The following is a 27,175-nucleotide window of genomic DNA, read 5'->3' on the forward strand; positions in this document are numbered from 1 at the left end:
TTGCGAGAAGCTATTTCTATGCCACGGGCTATTACGGTTGCGTGGGACAGTAATAGGATCTCTGCCTGAGGTTGCTGCTGTGGCCCCGCGGGTGTCGACATGCAAGCTCATAAGACGGGACTACTCTTTCGAGAGCGGAACCTGTATCGATATATCTGACTGAGAGTATACAGTGTAGGCTCTGTGATCCCGCTGCCAGTACACAGCCCCGAGACTGTAAGACCTGAAAGCAAAGACTGCGATCCCAATGAAGACGTGAAGAACATTCGGCTAAGAAGCGAGGCACGCTGGGTTGGATCACATCACGGTCTCCCGCCTCCGTTCCACTTCTGTCTGAACCATGACCAAGCCTGTGCAGCTATCCCATTTTTGCTGGAGAAAACATTCAAGTGCCAGCGGGGTCGTATACCAGGACTATGAGGTCGACTCTAGCCTCACACAATATCTGCGCATACCCATCTTCTGCAGCGGGCGGTGACACGGGGAACGGCGTCACGCATGAACAGCGAGAACCTGGGTGATCCTGGCACAGGTCCCCTTACAGGGTCAGCTACACTGGCATTCCATCACACATTGCAGCCCAAGGTTCCTGGAAAAAGGCACAAGCTAAAATCTCATCTTGGTCTTTTAATAGATAACAATGCCGGGGACATCAGTCCTGCCCACCAGTGGCATGGCTTGCTGTAGTAAAACGTTGTCCAAAGCAGCACTTCTCGCTGGCCTACCTAGTAGGCTGTGGGTGCTGCTCAGGCCACAACGATTCAGGAAAGGCTGAGGCTGCATGGTCACACTGCGTGGTCAGACCTTAGCTGCTCTTTGCCGAACTGAATGTAGAGCTTTGGTGAACTGTGGCCGATCGCAAAGGCCGGGGTTCTTTCTGGCTCGCTCGGTCTGCCAGTGGAGGGTGTCAACACAATTCTAGAGGTCATGCTCTATCACACAGCTTCCGGATACAGCGCGGAAATACAGGTATGCTTGAGCCCACTGTTTGGAAACTTAGACTCTGTCTTCTGTACACTGCAGTTGCCTCGCACAAAGGACGATACTAGTTGCGGGCTCAACTTGAATGGAATACAATCAGATTGCACAGGGTTCGGCACGAGATTAGGTCCAAGCTTGGCGAACGGGACCCTGATAGCGCCCGGACTCGGCGGGCAAAGCTGCATCATGTCCAACCTGAAGGCGCCTGCTCCGGATTAGCAAACAATCAAGTCCACCACCCTGGGCCCTCTATCTATGAAAATAACTCTGCTCAATCGTAATAGGCTTAACCGGAGGAACAGTCCTGGGCTCATCATTGTTGTTTGCACGGTAGCAGTCGCGATCATCGCCATCATCCTGGCACCTCTTCGCCGCGCGTCGTTGTCGCTGGCTCTGTCCCGAGTGGCTGCTCTGACCTCACAGGTAAACTTCCACCCCACCAGCATCATCCCCGGGCTTGGCATCAGATCTCGAGCAGACGCGGCAGAAGCAAGGACAACCTGTTCACAGAGCGGCAGCAAAGACATTACGCAGAAGTCAAATACTAGTTCAAGTTCTACAATGGCGTATGAGAAAGAACTCAAAGTCGCCCAGCTGGCAGTCGCCCGCGCGGCGATCCTCACGAAATCGGTGTTCCACCAAAAGGCGAAAGGCACTGTATCAAAAGACGACAAATCACCCGTGACCATTGGCGACTTTGGAGCACAAGCACTCATCATTTCCGCAATCAAGCACAACTTCCCGTCGGACGAAGTGGTGGGTGAAGAAGAAGCATCGTCGCTCCGAGAGCAAAAAGACCTTTCCTCGACGATCTGGGAGCTGGTCAAGGACGTGAAACTGGACGACGCCGAAAGCGATGCATTGCTCGGCGGACCGATCAAGTCTGAGGCGGCCATGCTGGACACCATCGACATGGGCAACAGCGCCGGCGGCAACAAAGGCCGCATCTGGGCGCTCGACCCCATCGACGGCACCAAGGGATTCCTCCGTGGTGGGCAGTACGCCGTGTGTCTGGCGCTCATTGTCGACGGAGACGTCAAGGTCGGCGTGCTAGGCTGTCCGAATCTGCCGGTCGACGACCGCGCCCCGTTGACCGAAGACATTGGCTCCGCGGCCACCGATGAAGAAGGCAAAGGCGTTTTGTTCGCCGCCGTGTCAGGCCAGGGCGCGACCTCACAGCCGCTCACGCGTGGCGCCGTGTCTCAGGGCCAGCCTATCCATGTCAGCAAGATTTCAGATGTCAGCCAGGCTGTCATGTGCGAATCCGTTGAGCCCGGCCATAGCTCGAAGGGGGACAATGCCTTGATTGCCCAGAAGCTCGGTATCACTGCCAAACCTGTCCAGATGGACAGCCAGGCCAAGTATGGTTCCGTCGCCCGCGGCGCTGGTGACTTGTATCTTCGTCTTCCGGTGCGCAAGGACTATATCGAGAAGATCTGGGACCATGCCGCTGGCGATCTGATCGTCCGTGAGGCAGGTGGGCACGTCACCGATGTCCAGGGCAAGAGACTCAACTTTGGCCTGGGAAGGACGCTTACGGAGAATAAAGGTGTCGTTGCGGCTCCGAAGAATGTTCATGGTCAAGTCCTCCAGGCTGTTCAGGAGGTGTTGAGCAGCAAATGATTCGGTCGGATGGACAGTTGTTCGGGACTAACGGTGGATTAATTAATACAATCCCCGGGTGTTTGATTGACCCCAGACTAAAAGTTATACCAAACCAGAGATACATGATAGAGCACGAGAAAGTAAAACTACAATCCAATGGTTGATAGATGCCCAACGCAGTGCGGGACTCAAGGCGACGCTCACCCTGTTCACGCGTGGATTTGATGGAGAATACATCACACGCCAACAATATACGTTGAGCTTGTTGAGCCATAAGACTTGCCACTGCTCCATCAACCTTCTCATCTATTTGATCTTCTTGGCCTTCAACCGTATCGTCTCGTCGTCGATGAAAATGCCCTTGCCCTTGTACGGCTCTGGTTTCCGCCACGTCCGAATCTCGGCTGCAAACTGCTTAATGGCTTGCTTGTCACATCCCTCAAGCAAGATCCGCGTCGGCTGCGGCACGCTTGCCTTGACGCCCTTGGGCACCGGCATCTCGACGGGATGTGCATACCCCAGCTTCAGATTCACAAACTTCTGACCTGGGTATTCAGGTTTCTTGGTGATGGCCGAGTCCTCCACTGTCGCACGGTATCCCACACCCACAAGTCGCAAGATGCAGAGGTGTCCTTCTGAGACGCCCGAGACGGAGTTTTGTACAAGAGCGCGCATTGTGCCTGAAAGAAGAAGGGAAAGACATGTCAGTTACAGATCATTATACTTGTGCTGTCTTCCCCTAAGCAGTAGCGTTCGACTCACCCCACATTGAGCGCTGGTGTTTCTCCGCCGCATCGCTCACGCTGATACTGAGTTTGTTGGAGACCTCATCGTGCTCGGCTTTCAAGTAGGGCGGTAGTGGGACGGTCATTTTGCCTGCTCATATTAGCCGGTGGCTTTTCCAACCTTTCTCTCCCGTAAATTATTCCATACCCAGCGGTCCCGTCACCTCCAACGCAGCACTAGGGGTGTCTGGATTTCTACTCCGCGCATTGGATTTGGGGAGATCGTAGAACCGCAACGAGACCTCGGGCGGGATGGTGATTGGCGTCCGGCCGATCCGCGATTGAGGGATGTGCTCTTGAAGCGTCGAATTGTGTCGGCATGTCCAGGGTTGGGTGAGAGCTGGGACGAGGAAGGATGGGACTTCTCGCGAGCGGCCTGCATCGCGCACCAGATGGCGGAGGGAGGATTGGAGGCCGGCGCAGGCCATGTTGAGAAGCGGTAGGGTGTGTGTTCTGGTCGCGGCCGTGGGGTGTTTGGGTATCACTAGGAGCCTCACTCCTTGTCTTTGTCGAGTGTTCACTCACTCGGTTCTCCGGCCGCGAAGATCAAGATTGTGGCATCTTTGGAGTATTGGTCTCTATCCTAAAGTCAATGCCCATCGGGAGCAGACAATAATTTGTGCAGTTCCCTACACAGCTTCTGATTGGACATTGGTCAAGTTGGTCACGTGGACATGGCTGCACTTCAACAACCCGGCGCAGTTTCTTCACTTGCAGCCTGAGGTCAAGGAAACTTGAAGTCTCCCTTCTTGAAGTTGGTCGTCAGCGACTTGAACTTCAAGTTGAACCCCATACTTTCGCAGGATTTGTGGAGGATAGGTTTGCTGTGAATGCTCAGGCTGTAGAGACATTTGGGGATTGTGGGAGATGCTCATGGCAGGCCCACTGCAGTGCTCCGTGTCTTTTCCTCGTTAAAAGAGTGCTTGTTCACACTTCGTGGAAGGCTTCCATTCCAGTGAGCTTCTGCTGGTTGTCCATGTAACATGATCTTCATCAGGCTGCCCTTCACCCGCAGCTTATACTACCTGGTAGCATGGAGAGTGACGGAGGGACAATAGTTGCCGTCAAGGTCCAGTGCTGCAGTGGTCTCCGGTCATGCTGAAGCTTTCAAGTTCCGGACTCTTGTATTCAACCGACACCATTCTCCGGATCATGATTTCCTTCTTTCTTTGCCATGCTCTATCCGTCACTCCCCGTTCAGTGTCGAGCAACTTCATGCTCTTTCCTCAGCTGCAAGCACCTTTGCACTACAATCTTTGATTTTCCGCTGAGTTTCGGGCAAGAGTGAGGCCTCGTCACAGAGAGACCCGTCGACACTAACTCTTCACCTTCTTCAAGGTTATCTACAAGCTCCTCCTAAAAGAGCTGCTTGTCTCTTTCCTATAAACACGGGCTGAGTCAATCTTTCTTCTTTCTTTCTCTCCAGCTTACTTATCTCTACTCCTTTGCTCTCATTCATATCGGCCCACTTTTAAACCTCTTGCTTCTTTGTCTTTGATCTGCTATCCTCAAACTCGATCGTCCAGCCGCCCGAGATCGACACCATGGGTCTCAAGGAACGGTATCGATTCCCGCTTTATATTCGGTTCCTCATCATTACCAGCTTTTTCCTTGCTCACATTTCTCCAGCCAAGTCACTTTTCAACGGTAAGCGTTTAGGGAGAGGGGTGGTGGTGAGCGGGGTCTAACTGCATCAGCCGATTTGAAATGGCCTGTTATACGCCCATCACACAATGAGCTTCAGCCGAGTCTCACCGATCTTCTCACGTACAGAGAGCCGGATCAAGATGCGGTCCTCGAGAAAGCTATGCACGTTATCGAAACCCTGGCAACCCAGTCAACGTGTCATCAGGGTGCCGCCGCTCAGTTGTTGATCACTTGCAACACAGTCGGAAAAGAAGAGCAAGGCAAGCATGAGCTTTTGGAACGAGCCAAGTCGGTCTACGCAGTGAGGGTGGCGGTCTGCGAAACTAGAGAAGGCCGAGCAGCTGTCCCCACCGCATGCAAACCTGTTCTGGACATGCCAGAACGATCCGGCAGAGAGATCGACGTGGTCAACGGCAAGTTGCTGTCCTCTTGCTTGGAGGCTCTGATCGGCGAACACTATTACTGGACGAGCTACAGCAACAGCAGACAAGATGCCAACACTCTATGTCAGGCCAGATCTCTCGAAGCTACAAGATTGGAAGCGCTTCAGTCATGTCAGAAACTTGCCGAGCTTATCCCCGATTTCCGTGAAGCTTTAATGTCGACCCAGTCTAGGTGGCGAGATTTCATGAAACAGCAGGAAGAAAACGCTCTCAAGGTCAACAAGCTACAGCAGACAAACACAGCTGAGCTCAAGGAATTTCACAAGATGGAGCTTGGGGCGTTGCGCCGGGTAATGAGCGTTGCTAAGGAAGGCTTCGAAGACATCTCTCGAGGGTTTCAACAGTCTATTGTCAAAACAGGCTCGGACGTTGAGGAAACGCGCGAGGTGAGCTTGTACGCTATCTTGTGCAGGGACCGAACGTACTAATGAAAATAGGCACTTGGACATGTGATGACCGACTTTATGGCCCTCAGAAACCTCCTGGCCGATGCTATCCAGGCTACCACGAAGAACAATGCTGAGGTTGCTGCGGCGCAAGCGAGTGACTTGCATACTGTCCATGAACTGGCTTTGGCCACGACCGAGACATTGAAAGAGCTACAAGCGAACGAGGCAGTTCAGGTAGGCCAGAGGCAAAATTGATGCGAGCTGTGCTTACAATTTCTAGCACGTCAACGCATTATTCCAGAGTGTCACGCTCCAGCTGGACAAAGTTGTTGCCGCCCAAGCCTTGCAGTTGAAGGGAGCAGAAACCCACCTGAAACTGAGCAACAAACTCTCCGAGGCCCAGAAAGCCACTTTGTCCCTGGAAGAGCAGATGAGAGATTCGTCCGCAATATTAGCATCGGAATTGGACAGCGCCACTCTTGTTGCTGGTCGAGTCTCGTCCAAACTTGACAAAGTCAATCAAGCCTTGAATCAAGTTGAAAAGGCGTCTTCAGTGCTGAGCACCCTTTCCACCTTTCTATCCATACCGTCTCATTTCGCAGAACATCTCCACCTGAGACTTTTCCTACTCCTGGCGACACCTTCCACGCTCCTTTACTTTTGGAAGCCTCGCAAATATTCTTACAGCCTGATGGCCGTATATGGTAAGCAGGGCGGTATCTGTTTCGGTCAGCTAACTAACAATGTCCAGTCTTCCTCGAAGCAATTATATCACTGGTCGCAGAATATCACGACAAGATTACAAGTACAGTCGGTGAAGCAGGCAGTCTCTTTACGGCTTTATGCGCAACAGGACTCAACTTCGTTGGCCGCCATATGTTCGCTATGGTGTTTATTGTCGCTGCTCTAGGCTGCTTCCTCGCGTTCACATCCAGTACAGATCCCACGCCCAAGCCTTCTCTAAAACGCGAGTCGATTTTGCTGGACAAAGACCTCATGCCGACAGAGAAATACTACATGCAATATCGCTTGCGCAACGGCAGACTTCCACGATCCGAACTGGACCGTTTTCGACGGGCGGCCACTGTCTGCTAGATCGCCAATGTGCTTAGACCCAGTGCCATGATTTACAGCTCTTCAACCGACATTTGCTAGTCGCCTACATTATGGTACGGAAAACTAGGCGATTTGTTCTCATTTTCACCGGTCTTTCGTGTTTTCGGCGTGGATGCGAAAAAGCGAGACAGTACACGGGATTGGCGACGGCAAGTTTACGGTGCTCGCGGCCTTGTGAGCAGGTGAAAAGCTTATGATCTTGCAAATGAGACGTCATAATTTATTTCTGCTGGCTGACCTGGAAAGGACTGCTCAGCGATCGGCCAGGACGTATCGTTATTTTCGCATTACATATCAAGCTCTCGTTGCCACGAACCTGGGGTGTGCTCTGAATTGGCGAGCCTGCAGTCCCCAGGCGAGGAGGTTGTATTGGTTAAGCCTATTGCAACGAGATCTTCTCAATATGATATTTCTTGGAGCATTGGTCCTCATCCACAGCCGTTATTCGTTACCTTGACTTACTCTGCTACACAACAACAGGGCACTAATGATAATTGGCTATCCTTGGGTTTGTCTCAGATGCATACATTCTATCTACAAGCTGCATTGCTATCTTACAGTACGGGCTGGCCACACAGTGCTTTTCCATTGATGCGTTTGCACCGCTCTTCCGCTAATCTGACAGAAACGAACTCAGCCTCTAGCGACTCCCTGCTCTTCAGACTTGCGAGGATCCTCAGGTGTCACGACTATCTGCGGTCACGGATTCATCGACGAATAGGCGTCATGGTCAAGCGTTGCATTTTCACAAGGCGTTCTTTGCTATTGCCCAGAAGCTTCCGTGCTCATGCACTGTTCTACCCGCATCGCTACCCTGCCGTGTCCTGAAAATACTAACATGAGGGGGCCAAGAAGTCTGCTACAAGCTCGATGATCTTATTGGCAAGCTAAATTCTCCCACTGCCGTAGAAGCGGCTGAAAAGAAGATTCAGCCCCCAAAACGTCGGTGACTCTGGCGAACGGTGGGCCTGAGAGATCTCAACCGGGGTCAACCATGACGGACCTTGATCTCTTATGAACCAATCCCTCGGTAAGTCCGGGGTCATCCTGGCCCCTGTCATGATTTGCCCGAGCACTGCAGATCATCAAACGGTCTGAGGCACCGGTTTGATGAGGGGCGTATCCCTGTATTGGCCGCCTTACACCGCCGTGACCGCCCCAAGGTACATTCTGCATGCACATGGCCACGCGTTGCGAACCGGCCAATGTCTTCAACATAATGCACAGATTGGACCATGACCTGCGTATAGGGCCATGCACGTCGACGCAACCTCGGTGAAGGAGTCTGCTCAAGTTGGGGGTTTTTCGCTGACGTCTCAATTCAGACCGGTCGACCACTTTGTCCACGATTAGCAGTCAGCTCCAAGTCCCTGCGATGCTGCGCAGAATACCACACGAATCGTTGCAGGGCGGCCCGCGAGTTGTCTACATCCGGTCATGTCGAGATGATCACTTTGGGCCCGTTCAGTACAGTCGGACGAGAAGTAAACTATAAATCCTGTTGAAACATAAAGGTTGCCAGCTACATATTTTCTCTTTCACCACTCCATATACACCATAAAATCCATTGCTACCGGTGGTTTACAGGAAGACCACAGGCGGACCACAGATTCGATGACGATGGGCTTCTCAAGGCTCTTGACGGCAGTTGCCGCATTTTTGGTCTTGTCCACATTCGTTGCAGCCAAAGATGTCCGCAACTTCTCTCAACAAGCTGTACCTAACACAATGGCCGACGACAATGTCGATATGAGCAAAGTGCAAAAATTCAAAGCCATTTTCAGCGAGCACTCACAGGCCGGTGCTGCTGGTACCAATGCCTACATCGGCGGATGGGGAAACACCTTCAACCACGCATTTAAATGGACCGACCTACTTGACGCCACCACTGCTGCTACACACGCACTCTGCTCAGACAGATGCCTCACGTGTGCTCCAGGCTGCGACCCTGTCTGCTGTACAGCAGGAACGCTGGATGTGTCCAACGGTCAAGCCTCTCGAACAGACAGCGCAGACAAGGGCCAGTCCGAGCCTCCTGTCCCCGAGACAGATGCAAGGCGATCACCCGTTCCCGGATTCAGGATACCCGCACGTCTCGGATGTCCATGTCACTGCGAAGCCGGCTGCCCGCCAAACGTCCAAGCTATATGCTGCGTGACTCCTGGGTCTGGAGTGATGCCCCCAGGAGGCAACAGCAACTCCAACGATGATCAACAGGCAACAAGTCCAGACACAAACGGGGTCGTCGACGGCCACAACAATGGCGGTGCTGGCGCTGGTGCAGCGCAACAAAAGCCAATCGCCACACACATCAATGCCCGCCAGCGCCCCTCCCTCCCTCTCGCCTGTCCCTGCGGCTGCGAAGCCAGTTGCCCAGCCTACATTCAAGCGATCTGCTGCGTGACTGCTGGATCTGGAGCTGTTGCCGATAATACTGCTGGTACCGGTACAAGTGACGACAATGATAGCACCAGCAACAACGCGAATGGCACTTCTGCTGGGAACACAACGAAAATAAACAACAAGTCTCAAATTTTGAGTTCAAACGACGTCAATGGCAATGTCATCGCCCTGGTCACCCAAACCGCCCACGGTGACCCCGTTTCCGTCCTCGCATCTACCAATCTATCCGTGTTCGACAGCTTCGTCACCATGGATTTGGTTAACGGACTCGAGAGGGCCAGTGACATCGGGTTTAATAATGATCTCAAGAGTTTTGAGATTGTTTTAACCACGGCTGTGGTGCCTGGTGGTACTGGTACTGGTAGTGGTGGTGTGAACAGCGGGGAAAGTCAAGGAGACAACATCATTTCCTTCCGACATACTTTCCGCGTGATTGATGGCTCAAAACTCTGGGAACGTGAACAGATTATGCTTGGTTTGGGGTTTTTGTCGAGGATTCCCGGGGCCGCGGTTGTCGATAGGGAGTTTTTGGATAGGAATAATGATCTTGGGGAGGTGGGGGTTCCTGTTCTAACGGGGACAAGACGGGTGTGAAATAGATACAGTAAAAGGGGTCTCAAACGGGCGGCTGCTGGGCGGCTGCTGGGCGGCTGCTGGGGGAGATATGGGGGCGTGCCATATTGGAAGGCAGTTGGATCATGGCGGAGGTGAATATGTTGGAGATGGTGGATATGGTCATGGAGATGGATATCGGAAATATGATATAAATAGGTTGGGCAAAAAGCAATAGTCTGGAATCAATATTCAGGTATATTGTATTGTATTGGAGTGACTGGGCTCAGCTCTACTCTTTTTTCTCTCCTTTTATTTTGTTTTTCCGAATCCTTGCTCCTTATGTCCGGGCAAGGATGGTGCCTACGCCGGCGTTGGCACCCACCACTGTGAGGTGAGAATCATAATACTACCTCAGCCTTTTCAAACGAGACTTTCTCTCTCCGTCTTCTTCGGGCATCGTCTGGCGTACTGGTTCTAGAGAGTAGGATGCAAGGTAGGCATGCACACTGTCTCGCGAGGCAGATCTAAGATTTTCTGCTCTCCTTTTCCTTCTCCTTCTCTATCAAACAGAAAACTCATTTTGTCTGACTAGCAGACTTTGACTTGGTCCGGTGGCCGTTGTTCACTCCAGACAAGCCTGAGAGGACGTATTGACCAGTCCACCGAGGAAAGGTCGAGAGCAACCAGACTGACTGTAAGATGCTGACGCTCTTGAGTCGGAAGCCAAGCAACTCCACATCAGACCAAACTCTTCAACACATACCCCGACCTCGGCCCACCCTCAACAGCGACCCGCATAGTCTCCGTCTTGACATTAGTTTCATCAAACAGACGATGTCCAGCATCATCGACCGCCCAAGCCGACTGATCCGTGACGGGATCGCGAAACGCATGCAGACCCAGGGCAGGAAGACCGAACTGAAACGCAAGGTCGCGGACATCGACACGGCTGAGAGCGCGATAGGCGAATACGGCAGTAACAATACCAAACAGGACATAAGCCAGACAACAAGACGCCAGAATGGCAAGTGGGGCCTTTGGGACTTTGGCCACGAGCAACGAGGTGCGAGTCTGTTCGGCAGTGTTGTCGCGAGTGGACAGGAACGGGCCGATGACGCTCATGACTCGGGCGGAATAGCTTGTCGCAAAACTGGCCGCCAACTCTGTAGGGTCTGAGGCCAGCGCGGCTTGAAGGATCATGTCTTGCAAATCACTGTCGAAGGCACTGACACTGCCGACGAGATCATAGCCGTGGTATATCTCTGCCAATGTGCCGTTAGGGGATGGTGTAAGCTTGTTGATCCGTGCTGTCGAGTTCACCCAGCTGTAGTCGACGAGATAGGTTGTGTATTGGCATTGGAGCACGAAATCAATGTTCGAGGTTGGCCCTTTGTGCACACCCTGGTCACTGGACATGTTGACTCCCGCCCGTTGAGATGTCGAAGCAAAGCGTGATGCGATGCCCAGGTACACAGGGTTGATGAGCTGGGCGTCCGTCATGAAGGGTCCGAAGTTGCCCGTGCTGTCGTATTGTTGGGTCAGCTGTTTGTCCATGTAGAATCCGTACTGGAGCCCAGCACCTGGCTTGAACCCTAGTGGAGGCACATCTGGATCACTGACGACAGTGCCCGCGTTGCTTACGTTGGCGGCTTTGCCGAGGACGCCGTAGAACTCGTCGCTGCAGTTGAACTGGCTGTAGAGATCTAGGTGGCCCCATGACTTCCATTGGCATTCTGAGCTGATGGGTGTGCAGGTGGTGACGACGCCGGTGGTTTCGGCGCGATAGTCACGAAACGGCGAGAGATTGTCGCTCTGAGGAAGCAAAAGGGCAACCTTCTCGTTGGCCAAGTTTGGGTGGTCAACGAGTCGGATTTCCGAGATATTCGATGTCCCGTGTTGCAGGAAGAAAATCTCGTTCTGACCTGCCACGTAGGTGTCATAATCTGCTTCTGCAACGGCCCCGTTGCGTGAGCACGGCAGACCGAAGTTATCGGAACGGTTGAGCGTCAAACAGTCGGACGAGAGTCCACGGCCATAGCTGTGCACGGTGGCGGAAATGGATACCTGGTCGAAGTTGATCGTGCTGGTCGTGTAATGAAGGGCCGTATCAGTTGCGAACACGACGCATGCCAGAAAGAGTGACAAGGCCAGCATGCGAGCGGCTCGACGGAGAATGGGCGGGACAATGACTCCGTGGGTTTTCGAGTAGGAGAAATACCTCCTCAACCTTCCTGTCGAAGCTAAGCATAGTCCAACGAGAAGACTGTATTGATATGGCGTGGGGAGATCGTGTTGGGCCTCCGAAGCACAGGACGACCGGTACATGGCCAGAGCCAGATGGAAGCTGGACAGGCTCATGATGAAACCGGATAGTAGGGGTGCCAGCGTCGACGCCCATGACGCTACAAAGACAATCCGGGTAGCTGAGTAGTTGACCAGCACTACGGCATGATCTCGCAAGGCTGCCGCGTTGGACACTTCCTCAAACAGACTGTCGTCGGACTTGACTCGGTAGCCAAAAATCAAGGCGAGCAGTCCGGCCACCAGAGCGGCCATGGGGAAGATGATGGCTGCCGTCGGGAGCAGAATCGTCTTCCACAAGATAGGTGGTGGGCATTGCAACTCTTGGCCATCGTTGGACAAGGGAGTATACTTCTCGTTCTGAGGAAAATCACGGCATGATGCCGAGTGCAGATCGTCCAGACAGGTTACCTTTGCACCTTGGGACTTGTCGAAGACGAAAGATGCCTGGGACCAGTCCACACTCTCGGTGGGAGTGTGGACATAGCTGGGGATAGTTCCTTCTCTTGAAGATCCCCGCGTGTGGTCGCTGATGGCCAGACGGTCTTGAAGACGCTCGGCGAAAGTCATCCTTGTGTTGGTGGGTTGGTGCAACGAGCTCCAGTGTTGGTTCTCTGCAGACATGGCTTCGAAAGACAGGCAAGCTGTCTTCACTTTGATGGTCTACTCTTCAGAGTCCCGCCTGAGGTATATTAACCATACTCACCGGCGGATCGTCGTAGAGGTAGAAATGGACCATGATTGCACCCGCCATGACGATGACTCGGATATCGAGTCTGCACATACAAGGGACTGTTCAGTCTCTTGGGACAGAGATGCACGATAAGAAGGTATCATTGCACGAGAGGGGAGGTGTGGCCGCTGGCAAGAGGACGGGCTGAAGCCAGGCTCCCTCGCCTAGGGTAGCCCTTGGTCGCCTTATGCATGGTGAGGACTAATCGGTGAGAGGTGAGACGGGCAGCGGGAAGAAGCCGTTGAAGACACATGCAAGATTGTATTGGCCCAGGATCCAGGCCCAGATCCTGCTCAGCCGCAGGGATATAGACATCGTAGTCGAGCTGCAAACAACGATGGAAAAGCAGATGATACGAGGGAAGTTTGAAGTTCTTTTGCTGATTGTTTTGTCCAGCCCCCAAGAACACGCCAGCTACGACAGACACGACTACGCACCCACTACCACCTGTACTGATACAACAACCACCACCACCACCACCACGACCTGACTGTCGATGCCAGTCAAGGCCGAAGTCCGCCCACCGACTCAGGCGTCCAGCTACAACAGGGATCTGTATTACGACTGCATTAGAGATACATCCCTGTGTTCCCAGCCGTCCGGTCAGGGCGTCTCACAGCCATGAATCCTCATCTAGACTCTGCCTGTGGCACTATCATGGCTTCAGCTACTCGCCCGCTTCGTCAGCTGTCATATTCATATCCGTCGTAAATGCAGTCCTCCCGCCTTCTCAACGGGCGGCTGCTTCAATTTCCACAAACTCGCCAATCTCGCCCACCACGCTCTTGAGGATATCAGGCACAATCTTTGCTGCGTCTCCTTCAAAGAACCAATCCCGCTTTGTCAGTTCCCTGGCGTCCCCGGGGTCCATATTGACGACGGCCACCCGGGCGCCCTTCGCTCGCGCCAACTGCGTGTAACCCGCCGCAGGATACACCTTTGAGCTTGTGCCAATCACCAACATGAGATCAATCTTTTCTGGCTGCTGAAACCAGTGGCTGACGTCTCTCATGACATCTTCAGGCAACGACTCTCCGAACCAGACCACTCCAGGCCGGAGGAGGTTTACCTTACACTGTGGACAATGAGCTAGATCTTCCTGCTTTATGGTTGGAAGCGCGACATTGACATCTGAAATGTCGGCTCCACGAACCAATGCATGTTTCTTCTTCTCAATGGCCTCCCTCAACAGGGAATCGGCAGGAAGCCCTTCGCCCTCCGCTGGCAGGGCCAACGCTGGCACAATGGGGTCCGTGAAATCATTTTTACGTACGTAGCCGCAACGGTCCTCGTCCCAGCATTTCACGTCGAACAAGGACCCGTGCAGAAGCTTGAGTTGCTCTGGGGGATGACCTGCCCTTGGACTCAGGCCATCAACGTTCTGACTGAGTGTAAGGAAGTTCGGATTTCGCCGAGCCAATTCGGCCAAAGCAAGATGTGCTCGATTGGGCTTCGTGTTGAGTGCCATATGGCGTCTGTACGAGTAGAACTGCCATACAAGAGCCGGGTCCTGCTCAAAGGCTTCGGGAGTGGCCAGCATCGTAGCGTCGTACTTTCGCCAGAAACCTCCAGCCCCGCGAAACGTAGGGAGACCACTCGAGGCCGAGATGCCTGCCCCTACGAGTGCGACAATGCGTCTGGAGGATTGCAAATGTTGCACAAATGAAGCAACATCGGTTGAAAACATTTCGTTGGTTTTCGGGCTCATATCGAGGGAATGTTCTCTATCCTGGCACAGACTCACATCAGTTTGACGGCAGAAGTGAGAGCGATATTGCCAGCAGTTTTGTAGCGACTGGGATAATAACCCTTTTTGCGATATTAGAAGTACTCAGTAGATCTACCAGTTAGGCACCAAACATAGGCACCAAACCTAGGTACCATTTGTTGTTAAGTACAATACTGCAACGTTGTGCAAGGCCGTGGAACACGAGCAAGAAGCCTATGACGAAGAGGCTGAAGCGAGCGCGTCTTGATGTTGGACGGAGAACAAATCGGAGGACGAAGCGCCGAACAAGGCCAGTGTTGGATCGCCACATGTCGGATTCATCGATGGTGGGTGGAAACATCTGAGGGTTTGACAGGAGACGATTCTGACTCTCGTGACGGCGACATTGTCCCAATCCGACCGCCATTATTCGAGTTTATTCAGATAACAACGACAAGACACCACGACCACCAACCTCATGGTAACCACATCAACTACATTTCCTGTCTGTCCATTTCAACAAACCCAAGAGTTCTTTCATTATTCCCGCCTGAAACCGCCCGCGTCGCCCGTCACACCACCCGCTGCAGTCCTCGAAAAAAGACAGCGCAGTCCTCCGCACCGCATCCCCCAAATCCTCCCAACTGACAAGCACGACGACTTTTTCGCCACCCATGTCCCACCACCGAACATCGCTTGTTCTGAGCAGGCCTTAAAAGAAGGAGAACTTTTCAACAGTAGCGGGAGTGCCGAACAAAAACAACCCCCGACACAGGCATACATACGCACGCGGAGGCAAAACCCGGCCACGATGGAGGCTACAACCCGACCGCCGCGTTTCACACGCCGACGGGTCAACGTGCTGATATTCGTGACGGAGAAGATTGGGCCTGAAGTACTACCCTATCTACTACAGAACCCGGACCTGAACCTCCGAGTATTATCAGACATTTCCCGGGCCGAGTTCCAGCAATACATGGAGCCCCGAATCCGACTGGACGAGGTGCAATGGTACGAAAACCACCCGCAAGACCCATACCGCAACCAGACGATGATGCAGGGCCACCGACTGGCACGGTGGGCAGACATGATGTTCATCGTAATGGATGCGGGGATGATATCGCTGATGCTGAGCGGCTTCACGACGGACGTGGTACTGCACGTCCTGCGGTGCTGGGACGTGTCGAAGCGTATCGCCCTGCTACCCGAGTTGAGCGTGGATCAATGGAAACACCCGACGTGGAAGCGGCAGCTGTCCAAACTCCAGCGAAAATGGGACTGGGTGCACGTCCTGTCGCCCGCCCTCTGGGACTACGCGAGCGACCCTCAAGATCTCACACAGCCAGGGCCCGGTCCGCAGGGGTCGCAAGAAGACACTGATCCCGAGATCGAATGGCAATGGGACGGACCTAACGAGATGATAGAAGTGGTCGACGGCGAATCGCAGATCATTCTCCGTCTGACCCGTTCACAAACATACGTCTCATCACAACATTATTATCATCAGCTACCCGCTCCGAACTCGGCAGACTCTCCTGAAGCGTGCCAGAAACCCCGACTACCCATGGAAATATGGACCATGATCATGGACCATCTGGGCGACTGGGAGCTAGCGACAGCGCTAGGAATCTACACACACATCCCGACACCTCACGAATGGAAGCCATTGATCCCATCGTCGAACAACAGCGGCAAAATCAAATCCCAATCGTTGGAATACACGATCCTGACACAACCAATGTCCCAAATCAAGACATGGTTCACCAACAACACCTCCTCCCAACCACCAACCACGTTATCCCCCATCGCCACACGGCTCATCTTCCGCTTCAGCATGACAGATCTCCTGACATACTTGGCCCTACACCAAAAAGACATATTCTGGACCTCTTTCGGCCTAGCATTGCTGCCGCACAAGGCATCACTAATCTACAACTCTCCCACCATCTTACAATGGTGGCTCGACTGTCCCGCCGTCATCAAAAAGGAATACGGCCCCGAAGCCATGGACGGAGCCTCTAGAGCGGGTTTCGTCGAAGTATTAGACTGGTGGCTCGAATCCGGTCTAAAACTAACATATACCGAACGGGCGCTCGAGTCCGCCTCGGCTAAGGGGCACGTCCACGTGTTAGAATGGTGGCGCGTCAACTCGCTCAAACTCGCAGGCACGCCGCGCGAAATGCCCTTGAAAGTCGGCAAGTCGATCTTGTTGGCTGCCCAGTCCGGCCGCACAAATAGTATCGAGTGGTGGGAGAACAGTGGTATCCCTTATTCGCATGAAGATGGCGTTGCACGCCTCGCTTCCCAGCACGGCCATGTCCCTGTTTTGGAGTTGTGGCATCATCTCAAGGGATCCAAGATGATTTTTGATAATCAGGTCCTTGTCGGCGCGACTAAAAATGGCCATGCTGGCGTCCTGCAGTGGTGGAAGGATGTTAGTCGCAAACACGGTCTGCGCGTCGAGTACAAGACTTGCGATATCGAGGAGGCCATGGAGGATGCCGTCGGCGGCGGCGGCGAGGGCGAGGTCAGAGAGTGGTGGGGGCGCAATGGTTTGAATCTGGGTGTTGGGACTGGTGAATGGATGAGGGTCAAGACGCTGTGATGCGGGAGTGTATGTGACACTGTGGAAAATGCATTAGCGACGGAAAAGGACTGCGGGAATGCACCGATGTAGTCCGGATCGTCTTGTCTTTCGACATAATTTATATCATATTTAACATGAGTGGATCGTGTCCATCCTTCACTGACACTGTTCAAGTTCGGATGAATGAATAAGTGCACCCAAGTCTTGCCACGGCACCCCCGTCCCGTTTCCCATCTAACAGAGTGAAATTCATTAGTGCTTGCTCTGCCGTTGTTTGTACACGTACACCTACCTACGCTCGGGGTAATGCCTACGCTATAAACCGTCTACTACTTAGTACCTCCTATCTCAAAGAAATAGAGCACCTACACACCTAGGTACGTAGCAAAAAGGTGTGAATCTACAGAATGGACCGATCACCTGGTCCTTTACTTGCTTTGGCATTGATTGTACACAGGTAACGTACACTCGGCGTAATGCCTGCCCCATAAAATCGACTACCTACTTACTACTAGTCCCTACTATCTAAAAAGAAACAGAGCACCTTCATACAGTACCTCAGGCAGGCAAACCGTGTTAATCTTGCCTATTGTCTACACGTCCGTTGCAATGGTCGACTTCTTACAGATCTGGATCTGAAAAGTTGATCGACCATGGCGGTAACATGCAGTGGTAAAGCATTCCCACCCATCCAATATATACGGGTAGCCATTAAATCAAGCATGATCGATTGTATCTATCCCTTGACTCCGTCTCTTTGGACCCATGGACCCGGTCTTGACAACTTTCAGTTTCCATCTGAATGAACTCCGGTTGATTAGCATCGTCCACTGCACAGCGTGATCCATAATCTCCATAACGGCGTTGCATATACTGTATCAATCAATGGACAGCACCAAGGCCCTCCCTTGTACGTTTAATTAAAAACAACAATCAACCTATCCATCGTCTTCTCCACTGCCAAAATGAATCAAACGACCAAGTACAAGATTCACGCTTCACGAAACACCAAAATTAATCTGACATGCTTCAATTACTAGTAGTAGTCGAGTGCTAAAGAATCTATCCATTCCATTGCACTGCTTCGTGGCGGGACTTTTCTCGTCCTTTTTCGTCTCGGTAATCATTCAGTCGTATCAGCAAAGCGCCCCCGTTTCGGTCAGTTCGGCCACTGCACAGCGCCATTTGAACCACATCGTCGCCAATCCAACAACAAACACATCCCCCCTGCCTCTACAAGCAGGTCACCATTCGCCAGTGCTAACCCAGCCCTGTCGTGGTCTGGTCGTCCATGCCGCCGACGGCCAATAAAAAGAAGAGGAAACAAAAGTACGCCGAAAAGGAAAAACGCCTGTGTCTCTGCATTGCGCCTCGTCGTCCATGCACGTCGTCTGTCCGTCATATCATTGTCGATATTAGTTTGTGTTCTCCATGTCCCAAACTGAATCATCCGCCAACGCCGTGTTTCCATGCTCAAGAAGGAATCCCATTTGCTTCCCCATGCACGCAACGAAACCTGATGCAAGACTTTCCCCAGAACCCAAAGTCTTCAAGCGGGCCCTTGTGACCAGACCACGCTCCCTACATTCATGGACTGCCGACATCCTCATAGTCATCCCCACTGAGTTCGGCCATTTCGCTGCTGTTGTCCTGCCAGTCTGCAGAACTCAACGTTTCCATGGCAGTCTCTGCCTTGACTCTTAAAGCGGCCAATGTGACTTGTATCTCGCTCGCTCTCTCCTCCTGGTTTGCGTCTTCCAGGTCAAACATGTCCAAACAATGTTCGACCACGTCCAAGAATTGATTGGCCTGACCAGGCTGCAGCGTTGAACACTCCCGGGTTCGAGGATTGAGAAAGGTCAGTTGAGCAGTAGTGTGGGCAGCCGATGCAAGATCCCGACAGATCATCCGAAGAACTCGATTGGTCCGCGGGTCTTGATGCTCAGAGGCTCGTAGAGGCCCGAACAAAAGTTGTTTGAGCAAATCCACTGTGTCGCTTCGAATGTTGCCATGGCTATCGGTGGGTGCAAGAAGAAAAATCGGCGCCCAGTGTGGAATCATTTGCCGAACCAGATTTTCAGTAAAACCAGCACCGGCACCAATGTTCTCGTTTTCGACCTTCAGCAAGGCGTCGACAAAAGTGAAATATTCCCTAGCATAGTCCAGGGTGATGGAATTGATACTGTCCAGCGCCGGTTGCACAAGATCGATAATCTGGTTCTCCGATTGACAATTCTCGCAGAAGGTCAGGACTGGTCGAAGAAAGGCGACAGCATTGTTGATCATCTGGTCGTTCAGCCCCTTGAGTAGAATCTCGGCAACACTGCCAGCAAGTCTTCGGTCCCGAGCCAGATACTCCACGAGACTGTTGGCCGCCTCGGGATGGTGACGACCCGCAATGAGACGTCGGAGCCATTCCATGTTGAAAGGAACCTGGGCCAGACCCAGAAGGTCAAACTCACGTAGAGTCAGGCCGATCTCCTTGTCGTTAACGCGATAATCACCTTCTGGCATGTGATGTAGGTCCATTCGTAGCAACATGTTCACCAGGAACAGAATAAGAGCTCCATGGTTGAACGGTCGATGCCTCTCACGAGCCATAAGGTACGCGGCGTACCGCGACCTAAGTCTTCTAGACACCGGATAGTCCGTGGGGTTGTTGATATGTATCATGATGATGTCGATGCATTTCTCCAGATAGTCCTCTTCAAGAACGACCACCGCCTCCTCATCCCCCAAGCTCAGTATGTTGTTCAGGAGGCCGAAGTATTCGCCCCAGCACCGACCGCTTCTTGACACCAGGTCCCATGAATCGGCCAGATGAGTGACACAAGCAATGAGTGATCTGCCGTAGTCTGCCGTCAACTGAGCACAGTCTTCATCGGTGGCATTCATGTCTTCCTTCGCCAAGCGAAGACGATTGAATACGCTGGAGAAGAGTTGGACAAAAGACTTTCGGACGAAAGGGTACGGGTTTCGGACAATGACGTCCTCGAGCACTCGGTTAACAGCAAACCACTGTGCAATGGTGGTGGCACAATCCACACACTTTTCAGAGTTCGCATGGAGGATTTTCATGGTCTCTTCAAGAGCGGGACATTCCTTCCAACGACTCGAAACCTGCCGAATATACTCCAAGGCCATTTCGATCGTACTGGACTCGAGAGTATGATCTTCACTACAGGCCTCAGCCCCCACCCGCATTCGCTCCAACAATCGGGCGATGAATTGTGCGTGCGAGCCATCCTGGGCGCAATAGGACCTCAGAAATAACTCGTTGCGCTGGGCAATGTATTGCTCCATGTCCAGTGACAAAGGGATGCGCACAGGGTTGAGAAGATCATGTTGAGGGTACTTCTCCTCAACACGCCGGATGCTCGAGGATCGCTGGTAAAATAGCATATATGCGCTGTTGAGCTTCTGCGACTGATAGTAGGGGATATCCGTAGATCCACCAAAACATGTCTCCCGCAGCTGACTCGGGTCAAAGAGACCAACGTCATGATCATTGAACTGCACCCAAGAGTCCCGGACCGGCTTGGGGGATGGTCGTTGGCGGATGAAAGAATAGTAATGCCCCGAATCTGCGGTACCCGAATGGACGATGACACCCGTGAGATGGAATTGATCCGACTCGCCAGGCGTGTCGGGATGCATAAGTCTTGTCAGCGTGTACGGAGCAATGTCGAGAGTTTCAGGAAACTGGAATTCGTCGTTGATCTTGGCTCGGTTTCCGCTCATGATATCGTAGTCAAAGCGTTTGAGGTTGAAGATGAGATTGTCTGGGACATCTTTGAGACAAGCTCGCTTGACTGCATCCACATGGCGTCCACAAGAAGTGCAGGAGTATTTGTTCTCGCCTTGTAGGACCTCCCCCTCAACATATGCACGAAGGCTATCTTCCAGCCGTGCTTTGCCTTTGATCTCCACTTGAACCGCCGAAAACGGCTCCAGTCTTTCTGAGATGTGCTCGCACTCCTTGGATTTGATTTGCTGAACCAACTGCCCACCATATATGGATTTGAAGACATTTCTGGCCTCAGGGCTAATCTGCCCCTCTAAGCGGTCAAACAGTAGGTTGAAGAACTCGTCCACATCCATTTGCACCATAACATCGATGTGTTCCCCGTCGTAGGTTGTGATCGCATCCACGGCCCCAGATGGATCAATGCTTCTCTCGTACGAGTTTTGCATATGAGCAAACACCTTTGCAAGTTCCACGACCAACTTGTGCTTGGTACCAGACGATTGGGCACCATTCAGGAGAAAATCGCGAAACTCGACATTCATGAAAAGTTGCGAAAAGAGAGAATTGAGGTAGCACGTGTTGGCAAGATTTCGGAGACCGGCGTATCCGACTTCTGAACGGAGGCACTGTCGCTCATTTCCAAAATTTGGGTCGAAGAAGTCGCGGGGCAGTAGATCATCGCTCAATCTGGTGACCACCGTTGCAATGTCTTGAGGTGCCTGAGAGAGTGTGAGCACGAGGCTGTACAAACTTTCCCTCACAGTGATGTCTAGGACCGGAACTTTGATAGTGCTTTCGGTTGCCGACATGTCCTCCGATAGTGGGGGGAAGAGAAATCGAGAGATAACATCATCGATGATGTCGCTACTCGCCGGCAGTGCATTCGCGGTTTTCAAGTACCTTGAGCACTCAAGCAGAAGTTTGGTAAGACTTGCCACGACGTGATCCAGCAGTGGCTGGCCTACAACCTCCACATGATTGTGCTTGACCATGATTGAACTCCACTGATCGAAGTATCGTCGTAGGTTTGGCACGGAGAAAGACTTGCCGATCCTCCTCAAGATGGAAAGCATCGTCTCACATATGTCTGAGCATTGCTGAGGTTGCTGGCAAGCATCTGGTAGAATACCAACTAGCACTTCCCAGATATGAGACAGACATCCTTCGATGACCTCTGGCGGAAATCGCGATCTTGGTGCTCTCGGGTTGTTTATTTTGAGCTGCAATTTGGAGCCAGCACCTCCAGTCAAGCCTATGACAACCTCTAGAAGCGAGTGTCGTACTGCAGAACGGGCATCGTTGACGAATGCATCCAATACCAAGTGGCGGAAGTTAGTCTCGGCAGCTTCGAGGTGGGTCCAGAGGCGGTCATCGTGGAGGCATGCATCGATCAAGGTCTCCATTACCAGCTTCACCATGGCCGCAGGGGATAGTTCTTCACCGAGATTAGTTGAGTTCTTCAAGGAGAAGCGCAGCAGCCTCAACATTTGGACTGCGAACTCTCCGTGGTTCTCAATGTATCCACGTGAGACCTCCTGTGAAACCTTGGCTCGCAACGCCAAAGAGAGTGCTTCGACCAATCCGTGGGCAATTGACATCTGCAGCCCATCGTTGGCATCGTTCAGGTCGAGTTCCGATAGAACAGCCACAATGGTCCGGACGCTGTAAGTAAGAAACTGGGTATCTGGGCTTGGACTGTAGGATTCATCCTCGATGCAGGATCTCATCGCTGTAGCGCAATACAGAAGCTTGAAAGGTCTGTTGGGTGGCAAGAGATCTTTAGGTGACTTCTCCTGTGATCGGACGATGCGCACTACTTCATTTTGTGCCGAAAAAAGGGTCAGAAAGCCATAGACTTCCCGAGAGAGGCGTTCGTCTGCGTCAAGAAGGTCGTAAAGATCATCGAAATGGCGCATGATTTTGTTGTCAACAGGTGAGGTTGCACGAACTGAGCGCCTAGGCACGGTTTCCATACTATCGGCGGCTTTCTTGATTAACATAAGTCCCGTCGAAAGCTGCAACTCAGATAGAGTCGAGGTCTGGCCAGCCAGAGGAACCCCATGTCCATAGTGATAAACGGTAAACTGTGTGAAGCCACTAGCGTCAGAGAGATACTTGAAGAGCTCGTCTCCAGTGTTCTCGGCTCCCACAGTTATCTTGTGCACAGCCTCAGTAACATATTTGCTCCCATGGATCTGGGCTGTGAGGTCCATCTTGTCGCCCTTTCGGTCCGGAAAGTCTGGAAGTGTGGTCTGAATTTGCCTCACAAGCGGACTGTAACGTGGTCTTGACTTGATGCCCTCGAGGAACTTCCTTAGGAACAGAAGCGACCGGTCGAACCTCAATTCTTCAGCATGAATTTCTTGCTCAGATGCAATGATCGACATTGGCTCATCCTCACCACCATTACTGCCGCCACAGTATGACTTCAGCTTCGATGCAGATGCTATCACCTGTTGGACGCAACGATCAACGAGGGAGGAATGCGTTGCATTAATCGCCGTCTTGGAGCGTCCCGTAATTAGGGGATGGTCGAGATATTGTTTAATGATGAAGCCCGTGGCGTTATCCTCGACGGTATTGGGAGGTGCTTCGAGCATGATCTTCCATAGTCTTTCAATTCCCGGTATGACGATGACATCGTCCGACTCCGGAGAGGCTTGAGGGAAACGTTGACAGGTATAGTCAACAGACGATTTGAAGAAAGCCAGCACTCTTTCGCTGTAGTCTTGCGGTGCCAGGCTCTGCAGATGTTTATCAATGATGATGTCGAGAAATGGATTATTCGGGCCACCATGAGCGTATTGAATGGACCGGTTCAGAGTCTCCCAGGCCCTCTCGCGGATGGAAACCGGAAGTTCTTTGGCTGTGAAAAGAGAGGACCACAGGGATCCGATCAAGTCCTCATTGAACGACTCCGGAGCCATGCCGATGAAAAACTGCAAACAGGTACATCGGATATCGTACATCACCTCAAAGGATGACAGCGATTCATTTCGCGCCCTCGCAGCACAATACCGCTCGTACAAGTGGGCGAAATCTTCGACCAGGAGGGTAGACAGTTGGAAATCCTCCGCTAATCTTGCAACTGCGGGATTGGCGTAGGCTTGCAACAGGCAGGTCAGGACTTGTATGTCGCCAGTAGATTCGGCATTGTGAGCCCGGATATTGGTTGCAGCTTGACCGATGATATCGCTCAATTCATCTTCGTCAATGGTGATATTCGGGATATCGTTTCTACCCAACGACAAATGGATCAGCACCTGTGCAGGAAACTCTGCTCGTATGCGGGCCGCGTGTTCAGCTAGGATATTCTCATCTCTTGATGCGTCTCGTAGGAGTCGAATACACAAGCGACGGCTAACAGGGTTGGTGGCGACCGTCGACCCATTCGCTGGTGCCACAGGAGCACTGGCTTTGATGTGGTCAAGAAGCGAGATGGTGAAATCAAGAGCGTGACGATCGAAGCGCTGAAATGGGTAGTCCAGGAGCTTATGGCAGATGTACAGGAGGGCCTGTGGGTCATAGACGTGGAAACACTGCTGTAAAAGACCGAACACTTCGTGCACAGTCCCAGGATCTTCACTACCAGTGATTGTTTTCCAGATTATGTCGGTGTGCTCGTCACTGTATGTTTTTGAGACAGAAAGAAACCCGACGATGTTAGCAGCCCGGCGAATGATTTGTGGATGCGAGTCCACACCGACAATGTAGTTGACAAGCTGGTTTTCCTGGATGAATTTGACCGCGAACTGTACTAGCGGAAGCGACGTGTAGGGAGGCGGCGTTGAGAAAATATAATCTCTGTAGATCTGCACGAGATCGTTCGCCATGCCATCCACACCAAACACACGAAGTTCCATCCGCCCATTGATGATCAACTTTCTCAACGTCTTGAATTTCCAAGCATAAGGCATCGTGACTGGGAGATCGGTAAGATCGGAATCAACGAAGCCAACGCCAGCCGACGAGATGATATCCTGGCCGATTGCTGGAACTTCGACAGCTATGCTTGCCACCAGCGGATTCAGCAGCTCGAGGATCTTGCGGGCGTTTTCGAGGTTCAGCCAAGGAGCCTGCTTTACAATGACGTGCTGAAGAAGATTGTCGGCCTTCAACACAAGCTCTGCGGCATCATTGCGGATGGCATCGAGATGTGAAAATGCGGAGTACACATAGCCTTGGTCTCCGTGGACAGTCCTAGTCAGAGGGCCCATGAGATTCGATGTCAATGCCAATAGGGATGCAAGATGTTTGAACCAGTCAGGTCGTTTAGATAGCATTGTGACCAGTTCGGGTAGGAGCTCTGTTATTGACGGCAATATTGGCTTTTCTGAAGGGTCTCCAAGCCGATCAATCACGCGTGTGAGAAACTGTGATACCTGAAAGTTGAGCGTTGTTTTGAGGGCCTCATAAAAGGGCGCTTTGTCCAATTGAGAAAGTGCAATTAGTGGACCCAGGTATTTTCCACAAGCCAAGGTCAGACTCTTGAGCTGTCGCAAGTCTGCATCTTCGGGGAACGCCCGCAAGTTACGAGTGTCGTAGTCGATCAGTAGTTTCGTGATTTGGCCATATGCGACAAAGAAATCGACCAGATCTTCGAGTTGCGCCTGCGCCGGTGGTCCCGCTTCACGTTGTAGCAAAAAGTCGACGAGTTCCGGAAGTCGAAGCCAGAATTCTCGTTCTTCTTCCAGAAGTCGCGCCGGGAATTCATCGCATCTGGAGCAAAAATCGACCATCCAATTCTTGACCTGGCGAAATATGTCTCCGTCCTGCGGTCCGGCAGTCCGGAACCGCTCCGCCATTCTGCTGATCAAACGGTGGGCCCCACTTGGGGCGACCTCTTGCGCAAAAGGAAATGTGCGAAACACATGTCCAGGCTGGATGGTTCCGATCGTCGACGCTTGAGAATTACCCCCAACCCTACCAGTCCATCTCGTCTGTGCAGGATCCTGATCGAAATCTTCGACCTCGGCAATCTCGATTTCAGGGCTCTTGCTTCCTGACGAAGGGATGGAGATCGTTTCTCGGGGATCGGACGTCTCAACCGCAGTGGATTTGAGGCCCTGATCTTCCGCGACGGGTGAAGTTGAGACCATGTTTCCTGCACCAGCCGGTGTGGGAGACTGAGCAGATAGTGGACGAGTATTAATCGTCACTTTGCTAGTCGGTGACAGTGTAACAGCAGGAGTGACTGGTTGGACTCCTTCCTCGGTATCAGTCTTCGGGACCGGTATGGAAGGCGCAGGATGGGTGTCAATGTGTTGTAGATCTGACATGACATGTGTCTCATCGGGATCCGTATCACTCAGCCTGGGACGCTTGTGCTCATGCTCGGGCAACTCAGATCCTCCACTTGAGTCACTGCGGTTGCGTGTCGATGAGTCGGTCATGGAGGACGACATTTTAGAGCATCGGCATCTGGACTGCTCGCGTTGATCAAGGCAAGGGCAAAATACCACGTCAACAAGACTGAGTAGTCAGTGAATTCAGGTGGTGAGAGTTCTTGGCACGGCTGTAAGTAGAAGGCCACCACAAGGCAAACCGCCCAGATGGTTAATGCGGATACCGTCTAAAATGGAAACAGACTGTGTTCTGGGCGATCAACACATTCAGAGAATGAATTGTGGTTTGTAGAATAGGAGTGAAATGTAGGCGCTCTCCATTTCACTGCCAACTGAGGAAATGGTGAGAGGTGATGATGAGGGCGGGGCAACAACAGGTTGGATGTTTGCTGCGGACCCAGGGGTGAGTTCCAGGTGATAATAGAAAGGCCTTTTCTTTGTCAATATCAAGAGTTGTTGGATATGTCTGATGAGAACAAACCGATCTCTGCCTGAGGGATGGATGATGAATGTATTGGTTTGACCAGGCTACACTTTTAGATGGGTTTGTATGGGGGGCGCGGGATAAAAAGTTGCAGTTCTGTTTGGGTACGTTCAGAAGCCAGCCAGTAGTCACTCGCCTGCGCCAGTCACAGTGCAGTGCGCGCAGGCCGCAGACGCCGCAGACAGACGCGTTGGGCGCGACTAGAGCCGGCCAATCACAGCACAGGCAAAAAAGAAGCTATTCTATTCCTGGCTGTCGCACGTCATGCGTCACTGCATCCGCATCCGCTGCCTGCGACTTTATGCATGTCGAAAAAAGCGGCATGTAGTGTTGACATCCGGTGCA

The 27,175-nt window shown here is 52.3% G+C and overlaps 8 protein-coding genes across 8 annotated transcripts; 4 read left to right on the forward strand and 4 right to left on the reverse strand.

The window, feature by feature from the left end:
• Positions 1–1,542: 1,542 nt before the first annotated feature.
• On the forward strand, positions 1,543–2,604 carry HMPREF1120_05815 (3'(2'),5'-bisphosphate nucleotidase; the record flags this gene model as incomplete). Its single annotated transcript, XM_009160004.1, has 1 exon — positions 1,543–2,604. One exon carries the CDS (start codon positions 1,543–1,545, stop codon positions 2,602–2,604), a length of 1,062 nt encoding a protein of 353 aa, XP_009158252.1.
• On the reverse strand, positions 2,531–3,970 carry HMPREF1120_05816 (50S ribosomal protein L6). Its single transcript, XM_009160005.1, has 3 exons — positions 3,520–3,970; positions 3,349–3,462; positions 2,531–3,266 (listed from the first exon to the last, which is right to left on the reverse strand). Exons 1-3 carry the CDS (start codon positions 3,797–3,799, stop codon positions 2,893–2,895), a joined length of 768 nt encoding a protein of 255 aa, XP_009158253.1. The 5' UTR covers positions 3,800–3,970; the 3' UTR covers positions 2,531–2,892.
• A 945-nt stretch (positions 3,971–4,915) lies between these two features.
• Positions 4,916–6,945, forward strand: HMPREF1120_05817 (uncharacterized protein; the record flags this gene model as incomplete). The annotated part of the gene is made up of 5 exons (XM_009160006.1): positions 4,916–5,018; positions 5,069–5,847; positions 5,899–6,084; positions 6,131–6,554; positions 6,602–6,945. The coding sequence occupies 5 exons, from the start codon at positions 4,916–4,918 to the stop codon at positions 6,943–6,945; spliced, it is 1,836 nt and encodes a 611-aa protein (XP_009158254.1).
• Positions 6,946–8,149: 1,204 nt separating this feature from the next.
• On the reverse strand, positions 8,150–13,309 carry HMPREF1120_05818 (uncharacterized protein). The gene has a single exon (XM_009160007.1). The coding sequence runs from the start codon at positions 12,847–12,849 to the stop codon at positions 10,663–10,665; it is 2,187 nt and encodes a 728-aa protein (XP_009158255.1). The 5' UTR covers positions 12,850–13,309; the 3' UTR covers positions 8,150–10,662.
• Positions 8,581–9,963, forward strand: HMPREF1120_05819 (uncharacterized protein; the record flags this gene model as incomplete). The annotated part of the gene is made up of 1 exon (XM_009160008.1): positions 8,581–9,963. One exon carries the CDS (start codon positions 8,581–8,583, stop codon positions 9,961–9,963), a length of 1,383 nt encoding a protein of 460 aa, XP_009158256.1.
• A 4-nt stretch (positions 13,310–13,313) lies between the features above and the next one.
• HMPREF1120_05820 (uncharacterized protein) lies at positions 13,314–15,235 on the reverse strand. Its single transcript, XM_009160009.1, has one exon. It carries the CDS (start codon positions 14,664–14,666, stop codon positions 13,689–13,691), a length of 978 nt encoding a protein of 325 aa, XP_009158257.1. The 5' UTR covers positions 14,667–15,235; the 3' UTR covers positions 13,314–13,688.
• Positions 15,236–15,477: 242 nt separating this feature from the next.
• On the forward strand, positions 15,478–17,271 carry HMPREF1120_05821 (uncharacterized protein; the record flags this gene model as incomplete). Its single annotated transcript, XM_009160010.1, has 1 exon — positions 15,478–17,271. The coding sequence occupies one exon, from the start codon at positions 15,478–15,480 to the stop codon at positions 17,269–17,271; it is 1,794 nt and encodes a 597-aa protein (XP_009158258.1).
• An 825-nt stretch (positions 17,272–18,096) lies between these two features.
• HMPREF1120_05822 (ubiquitin thiolesterase) lies at positions 18,097–26,952 on the reverse strand. The gene has a single exon (XM_009160011.1). The coding sequence runs from the start codon at positions 26,404–26,406 to the stop codon at positions 18,841–18,843; it is 7,566 nt and encodes a 2,521-aa protein (XP_009158259.1). The 5' UTR covers positions 26,407–26,952; the 3' UTR covers positions 18,097–18,840.
• Positions 26,953–27,175: the final 223 nt, after the last annotated feature.

Source organism: Exophiala dermatitidis (assembly GCF_000230625.1).
Source record: "Exophiala dermatitidis NIH/UT8656 unplaced genomic scaffold supercont1.5, whole genome shotgun sequence".
Lineage (NCBI taxonomy): Eukaryota > Fungi > Ascomycota > Eurotiomycetes > Chaetothyriales > Herpotrichiellaceae > Exophiala > Exophiala dermatitidis.